The sequence below is a fragment of the Netta rufina genome (genome assembly GCF_964035555.1).
Source record: "Netta rufina genome assembly, chromosome: Z".
In the NCBI taxonomy this organism is placed as follows: Eukaryota; Metazoa; Chordata; class Aves; order Anseriformes; family Anatidae; genus Netta; species Netta rufina.
In genome coordinates, this window is record NC_140126.1 from 33,426,537 (window position 1) to 33,448,355 (window position 21,819).

The following is a 21,819-nucleotide window of genomic DNA, read 5'->3' on the forward strand; positions in this document are numbered from 1 at the left end:
AGACCTTCATTCTATTCATCTAGCTCCAGGTTCCTGAAAGGAGCTTGATTTTTTGAAAGTATCTTCCAGACCTCCCTTCAAATCCAAAGAGGGAGAATAAACTGCTTCGCCCCTTTCTGTGTAATTTTCAAGTATCAAAGTGCCTCTGTGTGCTTCTCACCCCCTTTGCCACACAAAATTATTTTTCTTTCTTTCTTTCTTTCTTTCTTTCTTTCTTTCTTTCTTTCTTTCTTTCTTTCTTTCTTTCTTTCTTTCTTTCTTTCTTTCTTTCTTTCTTTCTTTCTTTCTTTCTTTCTTTCTTTCTTTCTTTCTTTCCTTCTTTCCTTCTTTCCTTCTTTCCTTCTTTCTTTCCTTCTTTCTTTCCTTCTTTCTTTCCTTCTTTCCTTCTTTCCTTCTTTCCTTCTTTCTTTCCTTCTTTCTTTCCTTCTTTCCTTCTTTCTTTCCTTCTTTCTTTCTTTCTTTCTTTCTTTCTTTCTTTCTTTCTTTCTTTCTTTTCTTTCTTTCTTTCTTTCTTTCTTTCTTTCTTTCTTTCTTTCTTTCTTTCTTTCTTTCTTTCTTTCTCTTCTCTTTCTTTCTTTCTTTCTCTCTCTCTTTCTCTCTTTCTCTCTTTCTTTCTCTCTTTCTTTCTCTCTGTCTCCCTGTCTTTCTTTCTTTTTCTTTCTCTCTCTCTCTTTCTCTTTCTCTCTCTTTCTTTCTTTCTTTCTTTCTTTCTTTCTTTCTTTCTTCTTCTTTCTTTCTTTCTTTCTTTCTTTCTTTCTTTCTTTCTTTCTTTCTTTCTTTCTTTCTCTTTCTCTCTTTCTTTCTCTCTTTCTTTCTCTCTCTCTCTCTCTCTCTCTTTCTCCCTTTCTTTCTCCCTTTCTTCCTTTCTTTTTTCTTTCCTTTTTTCCTTCCTTTCTTTCTTCCTTCCTTTCTTCTTCTTTTCCTTCTTTCTTTCCTTCTTCCCTTCTTGCTTTCTTGCTTCCTCAGTATTGACAGACATTTAAGTCAGTAAAGATAGTAAAGATTCATCTGTCCAAAGCGATTTAAGCTGAAAGTGCTTGTTGTTTGTCTTGGCATTTTTTTTTAAACACCCCTGTTCTGACATACAGTGGCATCCAACATGCTTATAAAAACAGTAGAGACATCTTCCAGCTTGTCACATTCGTCTCCCTTGGTGTTAAGGACTGAGCAGCTCTACTTATTGAGTACTACTTGGAACTTCTTCCTCATATCTGGGATGCCTTTAATTTTTTATTTTTTTAAATGTTTTCTTTCCTTTGCTGATCAACCCACACAGATAACAATTTGTTTGCAAGCACAGTTCTAACTGAACTTTAAAAACAGGATGCACACAGCTATTTTATTTATTTATTTATTTTTTAATAGGATACAACTTTTCTTCATCACGGAAAGCTTGTATTTTCGGGTGGGACCTCTTGCCTCTGTTTCTTCTTGATTAGGTCAGGAGTCACTCCTCACTACCTGCAGGTGCAGGTAGCACCTTGTGGGACAGCTTGCCCAGAACAATTCTAATCCCCTGCAAAGCTGGGCATTGCCACAGTAATTCATCTATGCTTTTATGCAGGTTAACTGAGAAAGAACTTGGGCTCTTCCCAGATTCAGCTTCCACATTTTTCTCAAGGGATTTATCACAAAAAATTTACAGCCTGCTTCCACATTTTTCTCAAGGGATTTATCACAAAAATTTACAGCCTTTTTAGAGGGGAGTAGATAAACATCTCCAAAGATTTAGGGCAATCATTTAACCCCTATGCAGGACTGATAATCTGTGGCCTCTCCACAGTTTCCTAACCTCTGACCCAGCATCATATCGCTAGTTGCAGTGCATAAGTGGTTGCTTTCTTTCCAGATGAACAGATTACTAAACCGTTCTGCTTCCCATCTACTGATTTAACCTCTAGAATTCTTGGTTCCAGAGAACCACAGCAGAAGAAGCATGGTGCTGTGCTTCTTGATTTGGGCCTGCACATGAAGCACTTTGGAGGTGTGGGTAAACGGTGTCCTCAGTGAACTGGCAGTTCTCCAGTCTGATGGACATTCAGGAAAGCTTTTGCTCACACCACCCTATTTGGCCAAGGGGTTCAGGCTTTCAGCTTGGTTTTAGGCAAGTCTGCCTGCCCCTTAGGCCTTGTTGTAACTGTCCTGGACTGCATTACATAGCTGAAGTGTGGTGACATATTTCTCCATTGTACCTGCTCAACTGTTACTTGAATTTTCCAGCCACAGTCAGGAGACAAGGATGCCTTTTCTGACTTTCTAAAAGAGCCTGAGAAAAACTGTTCCTTTGCTCAATAAAGTTTGTATTTCAGTATTGTCTCATAAAGAGTTGCATTACCCATAAACAAGGAAATACTTACTGCAGGAGACCTGTTCAATGCTTCTACCAATTCTTATGTCTATACCTCAAATTACAAAAGGTCATCTACTGTATGGGAAGGTCTGGAAGTCAGACCTTGCTTGTGACCCCTTCTTGGCTGTAGGGGTAGCTGGTATGTACTCATGTAATTAATTAATAATTTAAATGATAAAATAAAATAAAATAAAATAAAATAAAATAAAATAAAATAAAATAAAATAAAAATATGCAGAACAGTGTGATCTTCTGCTTTCTTCTGTCATTTCCAGACCAACAGGTATGAAACATTGTTGTCTTATGCTTTACTATCAAATGTGTTGGAAGGTCTTTCAGATGGCAATCAATATATTGAATTCAGATGGTTTTTCAAAAAGATGTTATTTCCATGGCATGGGTGGTTTGTATCCTTCAAGCCAAGTTTTGTGGGTGCCTACTTCATCACACGTATATCAAAACCCCTCACCAAGTATGGATCTACTGACTTCACTAGTGAGATCACTAGAAATGAACAGGGAACTGTTAGAGGCCAGGATAAGCCATGCTGGGAGATCATGGTGTTATCCTCATTTTTATTTCCTATCATTCACAAGTTAAATCCTGCTGTGAAACCATTTCTAAATGTGTTTGATGACTGTGGGAAATGTATATGCAGTTAAACTAATTGTTTTATGAGCTGTCCTGTGCAAAGTAGCACAAAACTGGCTGTTTCATCATACCAATGAGATCTTCAGCATGAGTAAAATCCTAAGAAAGCTTCTGTTCACCTGAGAAACCTTCTCAGCAACTAACTGCTGGGCTTATTATCCAAAAATAATTTTAACTGCCAGTTTTTTAAATACACTAGACTCCATTATATGACAAAATTCTTGAGTTGTTTGCCTTTTCAAAATAGGTTATGTAACTCTCTAGGCCTTCAGTGGGAAAGTAATCAGACCTTTAGGATGTGATGCAAGATTAACCAAAGAAATGTGAAGCTTCTTGTTATTATCAGTGGACTTCAGACCAGGGCTATTGCCTTGATGGTAAAACTGGTTTTCTGATCTTAAGCCTGAAACAACAAGAAGTTTCTGTGTAGTTATTGCTTTATCTTGCTATCTATTAGTAACGAACTCTTCCTCTTCTACTTTAAAACCTTGCTGACAGTGATGACTTAGATCTTCTACATGTTTGAAAACACAGATAGCCTGGTAAACCAAGATATCACTCTGACTTTCACAGATTTGAGTGCACAAGGAAGAACATGGATTTAAAATAATGCTCATGGTAGCATTTAAAGAGATTAGACATTTATTTGGAATATAAACACAAGTCTGTTTTTAAACAGTACAAAAACATTGGTGGGGGCATGACTGCTAAGTTCAGAGGCCAAAAATAAGAGACAGAGATAATACTTTACATTAGACCAGAGCAAAACATGAACTGAGAAAATTACCCAGGAGGTAAGGACATATCTACAAACTAATCACCTCTTTAACAGGATGTACATAATGTGTATGAAGTAAAAGGACCTTAATTTGTAGTAAAGGAGAAATTGAAAGAAATTTGCCTTCTCAGAGAAAGAGAAGAAATATTTTCTGGCACATTTAAATTACTGATGTAGATGAAGGCAGATCTTGAAAAGTTATTAGTTTTCAGTCCCTGGATTATGGTTGGAAGTTCCACTTCCATCTAATTTCTAATTCTCTCCCTGTTTTGTGTTTCTCTTGAAAAAACATACCTCATTATATCAATCTTAAAAGAAGCAATGAGCGAAGTATTGGGGAAGCAACTCGTGTCATAGAGCTAGCTAATGATAATAATTTTGCAAGAGTGAAGCTGGAGTCTTGAGGACTCAACTGAACATCTTTCAGATAACTGGAATTCAAGATACCATGAAACTCTGGGGAAAAACAAACAAACAAACAAACAAATAAATATAACAAACAAACAAACAAACAAACAAAAACAGGAAGGAGCAGGTGATGGAGGAAAGCCCTTTACTTGAAGCTCAACACTGATTTGCTTTGGAAAACTGCTTGTTTGCCTGTGCAGTCACTGTGGGATGCTACACTTAATAGTTATGGGTTTAACCAGTACAGTCACTCCACCTGCCCTGGACATGGGGGCTGTAGTGTTGGTATCTGCTGGGAAACAAACACCAAACACTAGTGTCCATAATGGTGTGCTATGTTCTTTTTTTTTTCTTTCTTTCTTTTTTTTTTTTTTTTTCCCCATCATTGCTAAATACAGTAGGATAATCACCTCTTTTGACTGGCTGATCATGCTATGTATAATGTGCCCCAAAATGTGGTTTGACCTCTTTGCTGCCCCTCATAATGTTACGTTAATGGTAGTTGTTACTTCCCCTCTCCTCTGTGGCACACTATTGGAGGCAGAGCAGTTTTTCCTTTTTCTAAGGAAAGCAATTTTCTTTATAATATGCCTTTTCCATATTTCACAGATGCAAAAAATTCTGCTAAAGTTTGAAAAGTGTAATGGAAGAAAAAAAGGTAGATACAAGAGATCTAATTCTCATTTGCACTACAGCTACTACATGCTCATTGTCTGCAGGCTGGAACTTTAAAGAAAAGATAGCTAACACTAATTAATATAAAGGTGTTTTTCAGCTACTTGATTGATGTAGATTCTTGATTATAATTGAGATAAATGCTACTTGTTTAGAATTATTGCTGCCAGTGCTTTCTTAAAGAAAGAGCAGCATGCTGAGATGGCCTCTACCTTCCCCAGACACCCACAGATTGCTAAGCACATACAGTGAAGGGAAAAGATTTATCACTGACAAACAAGTATGGAGACAAAAGGCCAAATGTCGCTGGCATCAAGGCTGCTAACTTGATAGAAACAGGGAAGTGATGGGATTCCCTTACAATGTCGATGATCTTTGCTGTACTTAGAGCTACTGAGAGCATAATACGACTTAATAGTGCTCTAGGAAGCCAGAGACTTACTACACTGGCAGAAGACACCACCAAGTGCTGGAGCATAGGCACTGCATGTAGGCTTCGTTCAAGGAGAAGAAGCTGCCATGAGACATACATGTACTACCCTTTATAGTTTTTTTGTTTTGTTTTGTTTTGTTTTTAATACAGATTAACTTGAAAGCCTGTAAAACGTTTTTAATGTTTTCTAAAATAGAATCGAAATAATTGAATAAAACGGAAATGAGTCTTCAGGGATAGAAGGACTCAACATTAATTCCAACTTTTAGGTGAGTGTGTTTCAAACTGGAGATGACCCTGATGATGATAGTGCAGAGTGTACGTGCTGGGGGCCACACAGCTTGAAAGGAGACAGACAGAAAATGGACCAGGGATCCTAGTGAACAGAATGTTGAACATGAGCCAGCAATGTCCCCTTGCTGCAGAGAAGGCCAATGGTATCTTAGACTGCATTAGGCAAAGTATTGCCAGTGCATGAAGCGAGGTGATCTACTAAACACCAGTGAATCCATTCCTGGAGTTCTGTGTCTAGTTCTGGGCTACCCAGTACAAGGGGAGCTACTGGAGAGAGTCCAGCAAAGACCTACAAAGAAGATAAAGAACTGGAGCACCTCTCCTATGTGGAAAGGCTGAGAAAGATGAGGCTGCTCAGCCTTGAGAGCAGAAGGCTCAGGTGGGATCTTCGGAATTTTGATATGCAAAGAACAGGACTTGGGAAATACAGGGATAAGCAAGAGTGGTGTAGCCACAGGGACCAAACAGTTCTGCAGGTCTGAGACCAGAATAGGCTGGAATGAAAAGCAGCAACTGTTATTATCCTGACTTGCTCAGGAGAGTGATTTTTCTCTAAGAAGATTGTCCCTGTCTGTTTTCTTTGGGCATATTTCTTCAAAGTTGCTAGAGCCCCTGGGCAGGGATCTCAGTAAAACCTACCTACGCCAGAGAGATTTCACCTGACTCTTGCCCAGCAAGTATCTCATAGCAACAATGTTTGGTCTTTGTGATTGCAGCACATAAAAACTGTCTCCAAAGATCTACTGGTATATAATTAACAAAAGATACTATTTCTTACCCCCCTCTTATCAAACTCTCAGATGCTGAGACAGGTTACGTTCCCTGTGGGATGGCAGAAGTCATGGAAACTTTGGAAAAAGAGGCTGTGGGAAGGGCAGAGCTTGCCTAAGTAACATCTCAAGGAATATTGTTTTTTCTTAGCTGTTTTCCTCCAGTTCCAGGGTTACAGGTTCATGAAGGATTGAGGCAGCAGATGACATTCTAACCATAAGTTCAAGTGCCTAAGACTTTCTGGGACTTTTAAAATATTTTGCATTTCAAAAATCATTTCAATGTTGGAAAACTGTGATTACATGTAAATATGGAATTGATGCTGAGCTGAAATAAGACGAGTGTCAGACATACTGCCTTACTCTCTCTGCTGGCTTCATACTGAGAAGGATTGCTGTCAGGGGCTGGATGCACTCAGCAGAAGTGAAATGATTGGGTTACTGATTATTTTCCTTATCCTGATCATCTGTATTCCTCATGTTTCATACAGTCAACACTGTTCTGCCCTTTTCAGTTATATCCCTTATAGTATATGAAAAATACATTTTGTTTACAGTCTAGTGAAAGGCTTTGAAGTCACTTCTTCTAAGCTTCGTCAGCTACGGAATACGATATTCATTCAAAATGAAAGGATGAGAGAAGGATAATTCCCTAGGTGCAGTGTCTGACAAATCCTCATAGCCTCTTCCCTTTTTGCTGTTCTTCCTCTACTCACCCTGGTTCACAGCTGCTCATCAACTTTGAGCACATCTCACCTCTTGAAGTTAGCCACAGAACATGTACAGGGAAATTAGGGTCCTTTCATTGTGCCACTTAGATTAACTTTTGCTACTTTGACCCAGTTAAAAAACATGACTTGATGATTGCACTGTAGAAATGAGAAGCAAGTCTGGCATTAACCTGACTGCCTGAGAAATGAATGACTTCTTCTCTTGCCAACATCTGTAGCAAGAGTGATGAAAGATGCTTCTGGTATGGCCTGGAAAAGCCTGCATTTTAACCACGAAGGGAAATCAAAACAATGAAGGGAATCAGTCAGGCTCTTCCTGAAACACTAACAAAGTTTCCTAAGTCCCACCTAATTTGGTATCATCCACAAACATACTGAAGGTGTGTTCGGTCCTCTTGTAGAGACCATTGATAAAAATGTTAAGCAAAACTGGCCCCACTACTGAGTCTTGGGGCGCGCCACTGGTGGCTGATCTCCAGCGAGGTTGAACTCCATTCACTGTGACTCTTTGAGCCTGTTTGCCCAGCCAGTTCTTCACCAGCGAGCTGTACACCTGTCCAAGCTACAAGCAGTCAGTTTCTCCAGGAGAACGTGGGCATGAGCATCAAACACCTTACTAAATCCTGGTAGGCAACAGCCTTTCCCTGATCTACTATGTGGGTCATCTGATCAGGTTTGTCAGGCAGGACCTGCTCTTCATGCTGGCTGCTTCTGATCACTCGATTGTGCCATGTGATGGTACTCAGGGTGATCTGCTCCATCACCCTCCCTGGTACTGAGGTCAAACTGACAGGCCTGTACTTCCCTGGATCCTCCGTGCCCTTCTTGTAGATTGGAGTCACATTCACCAGCCTCCAGTTAACTGCGACCTCCCAGTCAACCAGGACAGCTGGTAAATTACTGCCAGTTAATTGCAGGCTCCTTCTAAAAGACTGCAGACTTTGTCTCTGCAATGCTATGCTCAAGCCTTTCATTTGATTTTCTATGGTTTATTGACTATTTCACTGCTTTTTTTTTTTTTTTTTTTTTTTTTTTTTTTTTGTCATTTAAATTCCAGTTTAATTTCTCTCTCACAAAGTTAGTCAAGAAACACCAAGTAGCTAAGAAACATTTGCAGATAGTGGGTTTGCCAGTCAGCACAATTTAATTAGCAAAGGAGCAGATTATTCATAAAATTAGTTATTTGTTAAAGGATGTACTATCTAGAGCCTTCTTATCCGAAGGATTTGTCAGTGTTGTTATCTACCATACCCTGCTTATGGTTTTGGTGAAGAAGGTGTTGTATAACCCCAAGGCGTATGAACTCTCATTTGGGCGGAGTTCACAACAGCAGCCTGTCATGCTGCTGCTCTTTCCCTTCTATAGCTATAGTAATATACCACATCTGTTCTGACCTGATCTAATTTGTAGCCTGTTATTTCTACAACAGTATGAACACTTTTTTTTTTCTTTCCAGCATATCCAAATAGCTTTAATGACAGTGTAAAACGATGGAGCTGAAGCTCATTTTGATATTATTAGCATTATTAACATACAGCATTCGACTCTTGTCTTTATTTTGATCTTTCTATGTCATCAAGCTTTCAACTTGGAATATCATCATTCCACATTTTTTATTTATTTATTTTTTTGTGACATGGTGAAATTTTGTCAAATTTCTCTGCAAATCGCAGCGCTTTTGTTAATTTTGATTTTTCAGTATGAGGTGCTTTTGCTGTACCTGGTCTGACTTTGTGGGATTCTTGTTTTTATAGCAGGGTTACTGGGATCAGTAAAATACTTTTCAACAAGTCAGCTATTTTTTAGCAAAATTTGTCCCTCTAGGCAATCTCTCAGTACACCACCTTCATAAAAGTACTTTCTACATTATTCTTGAGTAATTACAAAAATGCTAGGATACCTTAACTCTGGGAGTTCTATTATGTTGACCATGAATAAAATACATGGACTAATATTTTCCAGTATTGTCTTAAATGGTTGCTGTTCTGCACCTGGGTGCAGGAGGAGGTGACAAAGAAGAGTTGTTTCAGGATCTCAGTAGGAACAGCACAAGAAAAGGCTTAATAAAATAGATGTTTTAATAAGATAACATAAAATTAGAATATAGAAAGTAAATCTTATGTCCCCTGAGGTGCAGGGCACCCCACTTTCAAGCAACACCATGGGGAAAAAATTCTGTTCTTGGAGTGGACCCTCCTCCCTCCCATACTGTGGTGGCTTTTTATTTTTTATTTTTTTTTAATTGTGTGTGTGTGCGCGCGTGTGTGTGTGTAACCAGAAACATTTATCTTCTTCGGACAGGTTGCAAAGTTATCTCTGTCATATCATTCACACCCACACAGCATAGGCCAGGATGGGTCACTCCAGCAGGTTTCATTAGTGTCTGCTCATGTTTTCAGCAAGACACCGAGCACATTCACCTTACTGAGCTGGCAGTGCTGTAAGACGTGCCCTGCACGTGTGTGGAAGATGTGTTGGCAGGAATATTATAAACGTCAAGTTCCTTTCTACAGTGAGTTTTCACAGAACCTGTCATGGTGGTTCATTCATTGCTTAATGTGTGAACACCGCTGGAAGGCCAGCCGTTGTCTTTCCAGCACGCTGCTCAAGGCCTTCTGGAGAAATTGAGGTACAGCTCAAGGCAGGTAAGAAGAGAATGTTGTTAATGAATAATAACACACAAGCAGGAAAAAATATTGCTGACATTTGCTTTGCTACCTCCTTCCTCAGTCACCAGGACCACCATTTTCATCTTCTCTTTCTGATGCTGTTGCTTAGGTGCTGCACCTTTCTCCCTTGCAGCTTGAAAATTAATGAGGCCTTTTCAATATTCTGTGAAGAGAATAGAGGTGAGGGACCATGCAGCCTATTCCCGGACAAAAGAAAACCTGCACTGATGACACATGACACCTGCCCTCTTTTCTTTATTTTGGTTTCTATGGTTACATGTACAGTAGAAAAATACTTTGGGACTTTTCACTAGCGACAACAGCTGTAAAAATACATTATCAGTACAGGGCAGTTCTTTTTCAGCTCTGTGAAATAGTGCCTGAGTTTTCTAACTGCAGGTATGACCTATCAAACTGCTTTTCTTGGAACATGTTTGTGACTAAAATTCAACTGTACTTCTTGAAGAAATACCTCATAAATTTGAATACAGGTGACTAAATTCTGCTTATGTAAAATCCACCTTCCAATCTGAACTTAGTACAATTTGTATCAAAAGAAAAAATATGCATCGAGGATGAATAATGTACAGCTGGATCACAGTGACCCGTCACTTCTGAGAAGGACTATTAACAAAACAATTGACAGGATGAGATATAAGTCACAAGTTATACTTCCAAGAAACTACTAACCATGTGGTTCTTAAGCAAATATTTACCTTATTCTTAAGATCTGTTCTATTGTGAACATTGGAAAAATGTGTGCCCAAACCTGCAGATATTGAAGAAGAAAAGATCGGAGGATGGCACCTTGTGGACATCACAAGAATATAAAATTTTGTTCTTAAAAGTTGTATTCATAAAACAAAACAAGCTAAAATAACAAAGAAGAACAGAACACAAGGGTACATCTGCTTATATACAGATCATTACCAAAGCTACAATTCATTATTGTCTGGAAGAAGCAAAATACGAACAATATAAACATATCTGCTTCACATGTTCATTTTGCTGTACATATGAAATAAACTAAAAACTCTGTGGGCCAGAGTATCACAGTGTCAATTATTACAGTCCACCCTTAGGCTATATTCTTCACCTGGTCTTAATACCCAAGATGCCTTCATTACTAAATTCACTTGACAAAACTTTTTGTAACATTTTCTTCTCCGTGCTGTTAGACAGAACAGAATGTATGCACTACTTGTGTATTATGCCTTCCACTTTTCCCTTTATATATACTGCCACTGTTATTTTTTTGTTCAGCCGCAGTTACATAAACAATGATTCTTCTAGTGAGTCAAAGGTACTCAAACTGAAGTAATGAATGAAAATGTTATCATTAAATGCACAGTGGGGGACTGGGGTGAGCGAAAAGAAAATAGGAATATGGGTAAATTTGAGGTAGAATTGTTTTTTAAGATAATTTTGGCCTTATCCTATGAAGCAATTAGTGCCTACAGATCATATGAATGCATTCAGTGTTTTGTGTTGTGAGAGAACCAGTTTGTCAAGAGAGTTCTCCATCATCAGAATGAACTGTTTACAAGATGCTTAGACTGCCATTAGGTGTGAGCATAAGTACTTAGCAGATTTTTTACACGGAAAAGCCACCTACCAGATTTCGAGCTAACTCTGGAGACGTTTTTGTAACTAGGTATATAAAACTGGCAAAACTAGCAACTGTGCTCTGCATGAATTGTGAATTCACTTCGAGGACTCTGGTGATACTTCAAAATACACTTGCACTTTTATGTCGATGTGGCTATGTGCACTATAGCCACCTTGCTAGAAGTCCAGAACCTCTTTAGCATACATACCACTGATACAGCCAGACAAGCTTAGGCTGTCTGCTACGTACTAAAGGGGGAATATGCACTGCCATCTGCTATTTTGAATAGAACACCAGCAAATTCAATCTAGTTCACCTGGTTAAAAAAAAAAAAAAAAAAAAAAAAAAAGCGTTATTCAACTGAGCATGTAAGAGCAGTTTAACAACAAACCTACAACATGAAGAGCACCTGGAAATGGGGAATTAGAGAAATGCCAAGTTGGCCTTCACGTTCAGAGCACGGCGATGAGAACACTGGATGGGCATTTCTGTCTCGGCGCATTTTCCAAGAGGAAATGCCCGCAGTGGAGAGGGATGCATCACAGGCGCAGAAATGGTTTCCCTTTAACAAGCAGCAACAGCTTGTCGTAATTACCTAACTAAAATATTTGTTTCACAGATTTTCCCAGGCGTCTGCCGTATGCAGAAACAAGACGATTTTCTATAAGGGAAAAAAAAAAAAAAAAAGAAAAGAAAAAACGGAACTGCGAGGGAAGACCCGCTCGCTGTTTCGTTTCCATGCGCGGGTGAGGAGCGCAGGGCGCAGCTTTTTCCCGTGCCAGGGCGGAGGAAGCGCCACCTCCAGGGGCTGCCGCTGCCGCTTGATTTTTGGGGCATAAAACCCAGGCGGGCAGGGCCGCCCCCCCCCCCCCCACCCGCCCGTCCGATAGCAGCCCCCTTTCTGGGCGGTATTTCCCCCCGTCAGGCTGCAGGGCAGGGGGGCGGTGGTCTAACGGCCGCCCAACGGCCGCCTAACGGTCTGAGCATGCGCAGCGGCGGCGCCGTCCTTGTGGAGGCGGCGGCGGGCGGTGCCGCCATGGTGCTGCTGCCCTTCGCGTGCCGCGGGGAGGTGGTGAGGGGCTTCGGCAGGGGCTCCCGCCAGCTGGGTGTCCCCACCGGTGAGGGGCTCTTCTCCTGGCAGCTTTATTTTCTTTTATTTAGTAATTTGTTTATTTATTTATTTTCTTTTCGCTCTGTTCCCCCTTCTCTGTGTTGTTTAGAGCCGTGTGCCTTCCGTTGTTGAGGCAGTCCCTAGCCGAAACCGCTTTAAAATCCGCTTGAAGCCTTGCACGGAGAGCTGGAGCTAAGCGTGAAGGGAGTTAGCTGGGATAGCGGTTAGGGGAGAGTCTTAGTTCCATTCCCTTCAGTCAGGATAAAAAAAAAAAAAAAAAAAAAAGTAATTTTCTAAGCGAAAAACCCCAGTTGTCGATAACCTAAAAGGCAGCTGGAAATTTTTGACAGGTGACTAAAGTCATAAAATACATGCAAACAAATTAAGTTACTTACTAGAAAAATAATTATGCATAAATAATTCTAAGATGCCACTTGAGCGCGCAGAAGAAACTTGATTCATTTATCTTTGACCATTTTATAGTAGTGATATTTCTAATAGTGGAATGCATTCATAATGGCTATTTTAGTTTTAGAGTAGAATGGATATAACAATAAAATAGGAGCTATACTGACTGGTAGTGGTACAGGGACTACATTTTATGAAGTCATTTTATCATTTATAATTTGCAAGTGGCACGTTATATCACAATCATCATCCTCGGCACTCTGTTTGCATGTAGCAGGTTGGCAGAGCTTGACTTTCAAGCGCTTGAGAATTCTGTCATGCTCTTGATTCACATAAACGTATATTTTCTAAAATTTTTGCAGCTAACTTTTCTGATCAAGTAGTCGAAAGCTTTCCATCCGATATCCCTACTGGTGTATACTATGGATGGGCCTCCGTTGGAAATGGAGATGTGCATAAAATGGTTTTGAGCATAGGATGGAATCCTTTCTATAAGAATATTAAGAAATCAGTGGTAAGAATTTTGCTTTGTGGCGGTACTTTGATTATAATAAAGGAACCAGATGTTGACTTTGAATAAGATGAGCAGAATTTGGTCCATAAACGAGCCTTAGAAATTCTGTTTGATATTAGGAATGTATTTGGTATCCATCTCATATATTTGTATTCTGAAAAGGAAGTAGTCTCAGATAAATTTGTTGTATGTTGTGTCTTCCACCATTACTTAAATTCTTCTGAAATGGATTTTTATTTCCAAATTGGTGGTTGCTTATTGTTTTCATAGCTAGATAAACGTAAGCTTAATACAGCATCAAATTTAATGGTTATGAGAATCTTAGAATGAGCTAGGAAATATTAATATATTTTCCTCTTCAATCCATCCGCATTTTAAATAAGAAATTTGGGGTCATCTTAATTTGTAGTGGTTTTTCATTAATATTTCTCTTAAATGGTAGAATACATAGATTTGCTATAGCTTAATATACAGAGTCAAGCTCCAGAAGTAGTAACAGGATGGAATTAAAATCCTGAACTGTGCCATCTGTGGTCTTCTTGTGCTTTTCCTGAGTCTTGCAGAATTTACTTTTAATTGCTAATACTTGGAAGCAATTTTGTTTCTATGTGAATCTGTGCTTTACTGCCCTCACTCCTTTTATAATTTTAACATTCAGTTCCTTTAACAACTAGTCGTGAAGGCTTTCTTTAAACAATTTCAACCAAATTCATTACAGTTATTTGGAATCATCAGTCTAATGATCAAACAAATGTAAATGTTTCTGATATGTGGCTTTCAAAGCCTTATCTCCGTGATAAGGGATCAAATGTTTTTCCTGAGTGTTTTTGTTTTTTAACATTCTGTTACTAAGTGAATAACTTTTCTTAAATGCTATACAAAGTATAACTCTTCCTCCTAACATAATCAAAGTCTCTAGCCTGTTAATCTTGCATTATATGTGTTAGACTATCTCAGTTTTCCTGATGATATGTGGGAGAATTTGAATTAAAGATGTTAGGTGAACATCCTTGCAACAAGGGGAAAAACTCAGTTCTCCATGATAACTGCCAACGTATTTCTCTTTTTTTAGGAAACTCACATTATCCATAATTTCAAAGAAGACTTTTATGGAGAAATTCTTAGTGTAGTCATTATTGGATATATTCGATCAGAAAAAAACTTTAACTCTTTAGGTCAGTATTACAAGTTTCTATTAAGCTATTTGTCGTATTCTAGCATATTGAAAGTACTGTGCTATCATTCTCTCTCTTGTCTTCAGAGTCAGCTGTTTTATGCCTTAATCTTTAACGTTTCAGTAAAATATTTTTCGTAAGCTGAATCTGCTAATATATCCATTGAATGTATATAATTTAAAAAACAAATTAAATTCAATTAAGAAACAAAGCCACAATTGTATCAATACTTGTGTGCAATGACTGTATGACTCGAGCCTAATAACCATGTGGTCTTGCCGGTTGTCTGAGGTTTAATTCTAAAGTGATGTGGCTGTCATAAAAACATTTGTCTAACATGTCCATTCCTTTTTAAAATGGTTCATGAAATTCTGTTGACTTTTTTTTTTTACTAAAATGCCCTGAAACAATGAAAGAGTAGTGCTTGGAGCACTGAAAAGTTAAAAAGTCAAAACTAAAGCATTTTTAAAAACAAAGATAATGTTGCCTTTCCAACTTCGTAGTAATAATTATGTATTGCCTCTGATTATTTTCTGTTGTTCTGTGGTGCACCTTATTTTCACTTTCTATTCTATATTCAGAATCCAGATCAGCTTTTAAATATTGTTACTATGTTTGTTTTTTGTTGTTTTTTTTTTGTTTCTCCCCCAGAGGCACTCATTTCAGCAATTAAAGAAGACATTGAAGTGGCAAAAAGACAACTAGGTTTACCAGAACATCTTAAACTCAAAGACAATTTCTTTCATCTGCTAGAAGAGAAAATAGTAAACCACTGAGGAAAAAACTTTTTCTTCTCTCATGGACCTCTTTTCTTTGCCTGGCCATGGATCATTTGATATATGACGTAGACCTGTACTAGGTCTTCCTAGGATGAAGTTAATTTTCTTTGTAACAACTTGTATGGTGCTGTGTTTTTGATTTGTGACCTAACGCACTAATGTTTTATCTGTTCCGGAACAGTGTTTACACAGCATCAAGGCCTTCTGTTTCTCACTCTGCCCTCTCAGTGCATCCACTGGGGCTGCGCAAGAAGCCGTGAGGGGACACAACCAGGGAGATGATGCAAACTAACCAAAGAGATATTGCATACCATGCCGTGTTGTGCTCTAGCATAAAATGGAGGGAGGTAGGATAGCCATCTTTTTCTTGGGTACTGGCTGGACATTGGCCTACCCGTGGGAAGCAGTGAGTGATTAACTTCGCATCATTTCATTTCTTTTTCTTACTCCACTTCTTTCCTTATTAAATTGTCTTGACCCATGAGTTTTCTTGCTTTTGCTTCTCCTTTCCTCCTCCTCTTTGCACTTACAGGAGTGGGTGGAACTGAGCGAGTGTCTATATGGTATTTAGCTGCCTGTTGGGGTTAGCCCACAACTGCCTGTTTGGGTGATTCTGATCAGACCTGAACACTAAAACCACACAAGATTTAAGTTTTCTTGTGTTGAATGGTCACTGATCTAGTTGTGCAAAAGGAGAAGGCTATTGTGGTAGGTCCTTATAGATAAATTGTTAACCCATTATTACAAGTCATTTAGAGATCTTAGTCCATGTGGAGCGTGACCATAGTTAATTACCTCTACTGCCCCTAAGGTGTGAAGAGTTAAAAACATCAAAGAAGATTGTCAGTTTTCACATAAAGAATATTACTTTTAATTTGTTTCCCAAATTTGTATCTGGCTTTTAGCTAGCAGCTTAGGAATATGTAATATTGAGACAAATGTTGACTTCTTGTATCTGAAGCCATTGATTCTATAACAGTAACAAGAATGATTCGTAATTGTTCTTATTTTTTGATATGCTATACATATATTTGTCATAGTTGAAATTATTTATTGTAGCCTTAATTGAAATAGAGGAAATCTTTGTTACTCACTGAGTTACTGGAATGTGAAATAAAAGCTTCTGCCTAGTTAAATGTACATGTGGCAATGCATGACATGCTTAGTTTTCTTATGAGGAAGTGTTTCATTAAGGTTCAGAGAATGAATGACAGGGAGAAAGTTGATTTATGTCAAAGGTTTCAGGCTCAAAGGGTAAAGAACCAGTTTAACAATATTTCTAAGGCAGGGAAGGTAACCAAAAGCAACTGCATTTTAGTTGCTGCTGGCAGCTACTTTAGATAAGAACCCTTGGGTTCATTATACTGACAATGATACGGTGGGCTTAAAAGTTGAGGTTAGAATGTAAGGCATAGGAAAGTCCTTTCAACCCTCTACACTAATTGCAGGTAAAATCCTAACTTTTCACTGTAGATCAGTGATCAGTGAAAGTCTTTGGAGATTTGTAGACTACTGTATGAACATTTCAGAAGGTACTCAGTATTTATTACAAGTCATGGTGGCCTTTCCCACTCTAAAATGTTTGCACAAGCAAGTGCAGGGTATGTTGTCAAAATTAACTAACTTGGAAAAGATCTGTTAACGCATACACTTACTTGAAAGTGTACTGTGTATTTGGAAGCCTGTACTTCTAAATCTACTTCCCCCACTCTCTAGCACAACTTTCTGAATTTCTTCCTTGTCCCACCTCACTTTGAATTTCAATCCAACATTTCAGAGAGCTTGGATGAAGTAGACTGAGGAATTCTCTGCTAGAACCCTGTCAGCATGCCAGGGTTCTAGTTCCACTTAATAGTACTTACATTTCAGCCAGTATTCTAGGATATTTTTGGAAAAGGCCTTGAGCAAGTCAAAGAATCGTTATAGCTGTGTAGGACTTACACAGAAGCTTCATTATTAAAAGGAATTGCTCATCAGTCCTGCTGATGGCAAGATAGAAGGGACACACCTCTTGAGGGAGGAAAGAATGATTTCCATAAAAGCACTTACTGCAATAAACAAAACAGCATTTTGGCCTATGTTGCTAAGGTTGTTTATAAATTTAACTCTCCAAAGACACTGACAATTTTGTCTTAGCTGTTGCCTGGACGTTTTCAGCACACCTTAACCTTCTTAGGAGGAAAACGTTAAAAACAAACAAACAAACAACAACAAAAAAACTGCTGTCAGAAATGCTTTTATTAAAAAAAAAAAAACAAAAAACAAAAAACACAATAACGTAGATTTACTGTATTGCATGTTGGAATTCTCTGTAAGAATTGTCTTGAAAGTGATAGTAGTTTTTTTTTTTTTTTTTTCCATTTTAAAATATAGATGTGATAGGGGAGAATTTTTTTCCTCGTGTAAGAAGAGATTCTTGAGTTGGTAATTATGCCAAGGTCTTATTTTATGTTTTACTTTCTGAAGGAACAAATAGTAGCCATGCTAATCAATGAAATGTGTTGTCAAAGTAAAGAATAAATCTTTATTCACTGTAGTATTACAGCTAAGCTCATAGCTGCCTTTAATTTATTTTTTTTGCCACTGATTTTTTATTGTGGAAAGCCTGGTGCCTTAAGCTGGTTGTCTTAGTAACACTATTCTGTAAGTGCTAATGAGTGCTACTGTACAAAATTCATTTAATCGTTTGCTTTCGGAACAGCTGTGCTTGATAGCAGTACCTAAAGAAAAGTTTGAGAAACTTAAGTTGCTCGTAGCTCTCACTTAAAGTATGAAGAATGTTAACAGTAAACTAATAAACTGGTCTTTGCACATTTGTGTTCATGTTTGAGAAAATGTAATTGCATTCATTTGGTTGAATGTATATATCCATACATTATTTAAGATTAAATACTGTATTCCTGTTCATTACATGATCTCCAGTACTGTATAAGCTTTGTGAAGGGTTATATTTTTCCACTGTGTGCAAATAACTATTTAAATTTGTTGTAGCACTGTACTGTTAATAAAAGAATGTAATTAAGAACCTTGTAATGCTGCTTATCACAGATGTTCTGATTGATTGTATTGTGATGAAATAATTTCTGCATATTCTTTAGCATATACTGAAAGAGGTGCAGAGTTCTTTCATTATGCTCCTTAAATTTCTTGCAGAGTCAAAGGGGGAAAAATGTTCGTCTTGCTTATAGACTTGCTGCTACAGTATTTGTTTGAGATGTTTGCAGTTTTATATATAAAGGTAATACATGAGCACCAAGTGAAACGTAAGGATCACTGAAATTGTTGGAGTTCAAGCAATACAAGTATTTCTGTATCTTCAAATACTTTAAAAAAAAAAAAAAAAAGACTATATATTTTTTTCCCCTACATTTTAAATTGATTGTTGCCTCCTGAAGTCTATTCCTGTTGTGAAATTGAGTTGGTAATCTGGGAATGTCAGTATCAGAAGTTTTTTCAAATGCACATGTGAGATAATGGTCTTACTTGGATAACTGTGGCATTAAACAGCCTGAGGGTCTAACAGCCTAAAAACCCTAGGCTTAGCAGATGTTAAATTGGACCATGCTTTTGTGTTTTGAAAAAAATAAGGGAGCAAAGTCTGGAATAGTTGATCATACAGGCTTCTTGTATAGCTTGTATATTTTGAATTGTGAATTTGAGATCCTTGAAACAGGTATGAAGCCTGTATTCAGTTGGTATCTTTTTTACTGTGAGAGATTCCCTGTGTATATGGTATGACTTTGTCTAAAACTAATTGAAAATGAATTAAAAAATCATATTTATGTACTTACTTTAAGCTATAAAAGGTAAATATTGTGTTAAAATTATTACTAATGTGAATAACATGCATTTTCTATAACTGTTACACAAATGTTGTAAACATAGAATGTCAAACATTTTTCCAGATGAATACAGTGAATTAATTCAAATGCTAGGAAGTATCATTAGTAGCGTTCCTGCTAGAGAGTGGTACTTGTGCGTTCTTATTTACTGATTTTTTTTGCAAGCTCTTTTGCCACATCTGTGTTGATAAATTGTACTGAGCCAAAGGAGATGAGAAGTTAAAGATGTGTCTCATAACTCTAGTTAAATACAGTAATCACAAAACTGCAGTAGGTGAACTTTGAAAGTTTTCCCCAAGAGGCACTGTACTACTTTGATGTCTTAGATACCTTGATATGTTGATAACCTTGGTATCCTTAGAAGCTCTTTTTAAAGGACTATATGCAGCAAATAGCTTTTTGAATTCTTATTTTGCCTTCAGCAATTCTTAGAAATAGTTTATTCAACTTCTGATCTGTAAGAATCACTGCTGTGGTTTATAATAAAGGTTATTGCTAGTATTGCTGTTAAACATTTTTTCTGTTTAAGGAGGCTTCTGACAAAAACTTGGCTCCTATGATGTGTTTCTGTGCCATGCCTAGCACAGTTAGGTGTCATAGTCCTCTGGAAGTCCTTGTAAGCGTGATTGCCTAAAAGGTTAAACCGATGGGAACAAGTGTCCAGAAATTATTTAAACTAGCTAAAATTAAAGTGTCTGAAAACAACCCCTCTTTTTTTGTGTGTGTTCTTTATCTAGGACTTAACAGAGGTATGTCCGCAGAACACTGTAAACTCAAAATAGATCTGTCTTTACCCTTTCTTTCAAAATTTAAAACTGCTTGGTTCCTTTAGAAGTCAGATGGAAAGAGTTGTGTCCTATTCTTATGTTCTTGTTCACTTGTTTAAACATTTATTTGGGTCAGGGCAAAAGTCCATCTGCTATAGTTGAAACCTCTATCTTACACATTAATCTGTCTCTGGTCTCTTGGGGAGACTTCTTCTCATGCTGTTATGCTGTTAGTATTTAGACCTTTATTTAACCTCTGTGTGACATCCCTGCATTCCCATGAGAAAATAATGTAATGTGTTATGGGTATGCCATAAGGATTGCTTTTTGGATTAGATGGAGAGGAGTTTTCAGTGTAGTTTGGTATTTGTCAGGGGTTATGCTGTTCTACCAGCTCTGTGTCTTGACCGGAGGCATGGATTTAAGTCCTTAAGCACCTACATTCAGGTTTTTGTTTAGTACCTGAGCAATGTAATTTCAAAGCATTCAGTTGTTGTAGTCATTTTCTGGAACTGAAGTTTGAGATTAAAAATATCAAATTGCCTTCATAATTATTTTCTAATAAACGTGGTCTACATAGTTTTTTTGTTATTTATTTATTTATTTTTGGATCAGAGTATCCAAGTGCTCAATGTGTTTTTCTGCAAAATTTTTCTGAGGTTTGCGGTTGGCTTGCTTTCCCATAGTGCTTTTGTAGGTAAGTAATTAACAAAGTGCCCTTAAACTGTTTGAATATTTGTTCCTCATCAGGAGCATCTTGTTACTCAAAGTTCATTAAGATGTTATGGGGAGATGAAAAATCTATAGTTAGTACTGGTCTATTCTGCCTCCTGCCCACAACCCAACTTCTAACAGTTACTTATGTGATTCAGTTTCTTATTTTGATTTCTATCTTTAGCTCAAAATTCCAGTCTGAGTCTTCAGCCAGTTGTGCAATTGTCATGTAAGACCCAGGAGTAAATGTGTGGTATACCATGAAAAGGTAGTCTGGTCAGGAAATAGCCTGTAGAGGAAGGAGTCCTGGGACCCAAGATACTTGAACTCCTCCAATGCACTTGCCTTCACTTCCTTTCTAGCAAAAAATCAGGATGAAGTCATGGAAGAGAAAACTTTTTTCTACTTATGTGTGGAAAGAACGCTGGTAACATACACCTTCCTTTGAAATCAAATTGCTGGATTACATGAGGGGTAAGTGGGTTGTAAAACTATATAGGGGATAGGATCTTTACAAGATCTTGTGGAAAGAGCTTTACTACTGATAGAGTAATGAGAAATAGTTGCCTAGCAGAAAGGCAAATAAAATACAAGTAATCAGAGAAGAGTGAAGGACTTCAGAAACTCAATGGATAAATGAGAAGGGCAAAAGAGGTACAGAAACCAAAGGCCTTGAGAAGGAAAGAAGGCTTGAGAAGCAAGAAAGAGAGAAGTTTAACCGAAGATAACAGGAATTGAGGTGGATTAAAAGAAAATTAATCAGGGAAAAGTTGAGTGAAAAATATCCTGTAGCAGGTTTGTGTTTTGAACTATATTAGTAAGAAAAATGTTCTAAGAGGAACTCTGGTGGGTGGAGGAGAACATAGCAGAAAGAGCTGTCTTTGTGGTTTATTTGTATTTTTAACCATTCAGGACAATTTTAAATAAATGAAACTTTGCTCATAAAAATGATAGAGATGTTACTGAGATCCTATGCAAAAAAAGCTTGCTGTATCTAGCAGAGTGATTTAAAACTGCTCAGATATAGTTAGGTTTAAGCCTTTGAAACATGATGGGGAAAGTTCAGGTATTTAAAGCAAATTCCTACAATTGTAAATCATATATATATATAATATATATATATATGAAATCATATATATAT

At 37.7% G+C, this 21,819-nt stretch overlaps 1 protein-coding gene across 1 annotated transcript; it reads left to right on the forward strand.

The window, feature by feature from the left end:
- Positions 1–12,383: 12,383 nt before the first annotated feature.
- LOC311221126 (riboflavin kinase-like) lies at positions 12,384–20,221 on the forward strand. The gene is made up of 4 exons (XM_084304925.1): positions 12,384–12,486; positions 13,250–13,401; positions 14,474–14,576; positions 15,228–20,221. Exons 1-4 carry the CDS (start codon positions 12,405–12,407, stop codon positions 15,350–15,352), a joined length of 462 nt encoding a protein of 153 aa, XP_084161051.1. The 5' UTR covers positions 12,384–12,404; the 3' UTR covers positions 15,353–20,221.
- The last annotated feature ends 1,598 nt before the right edge of the window (positions 20,222–21,819 follow it).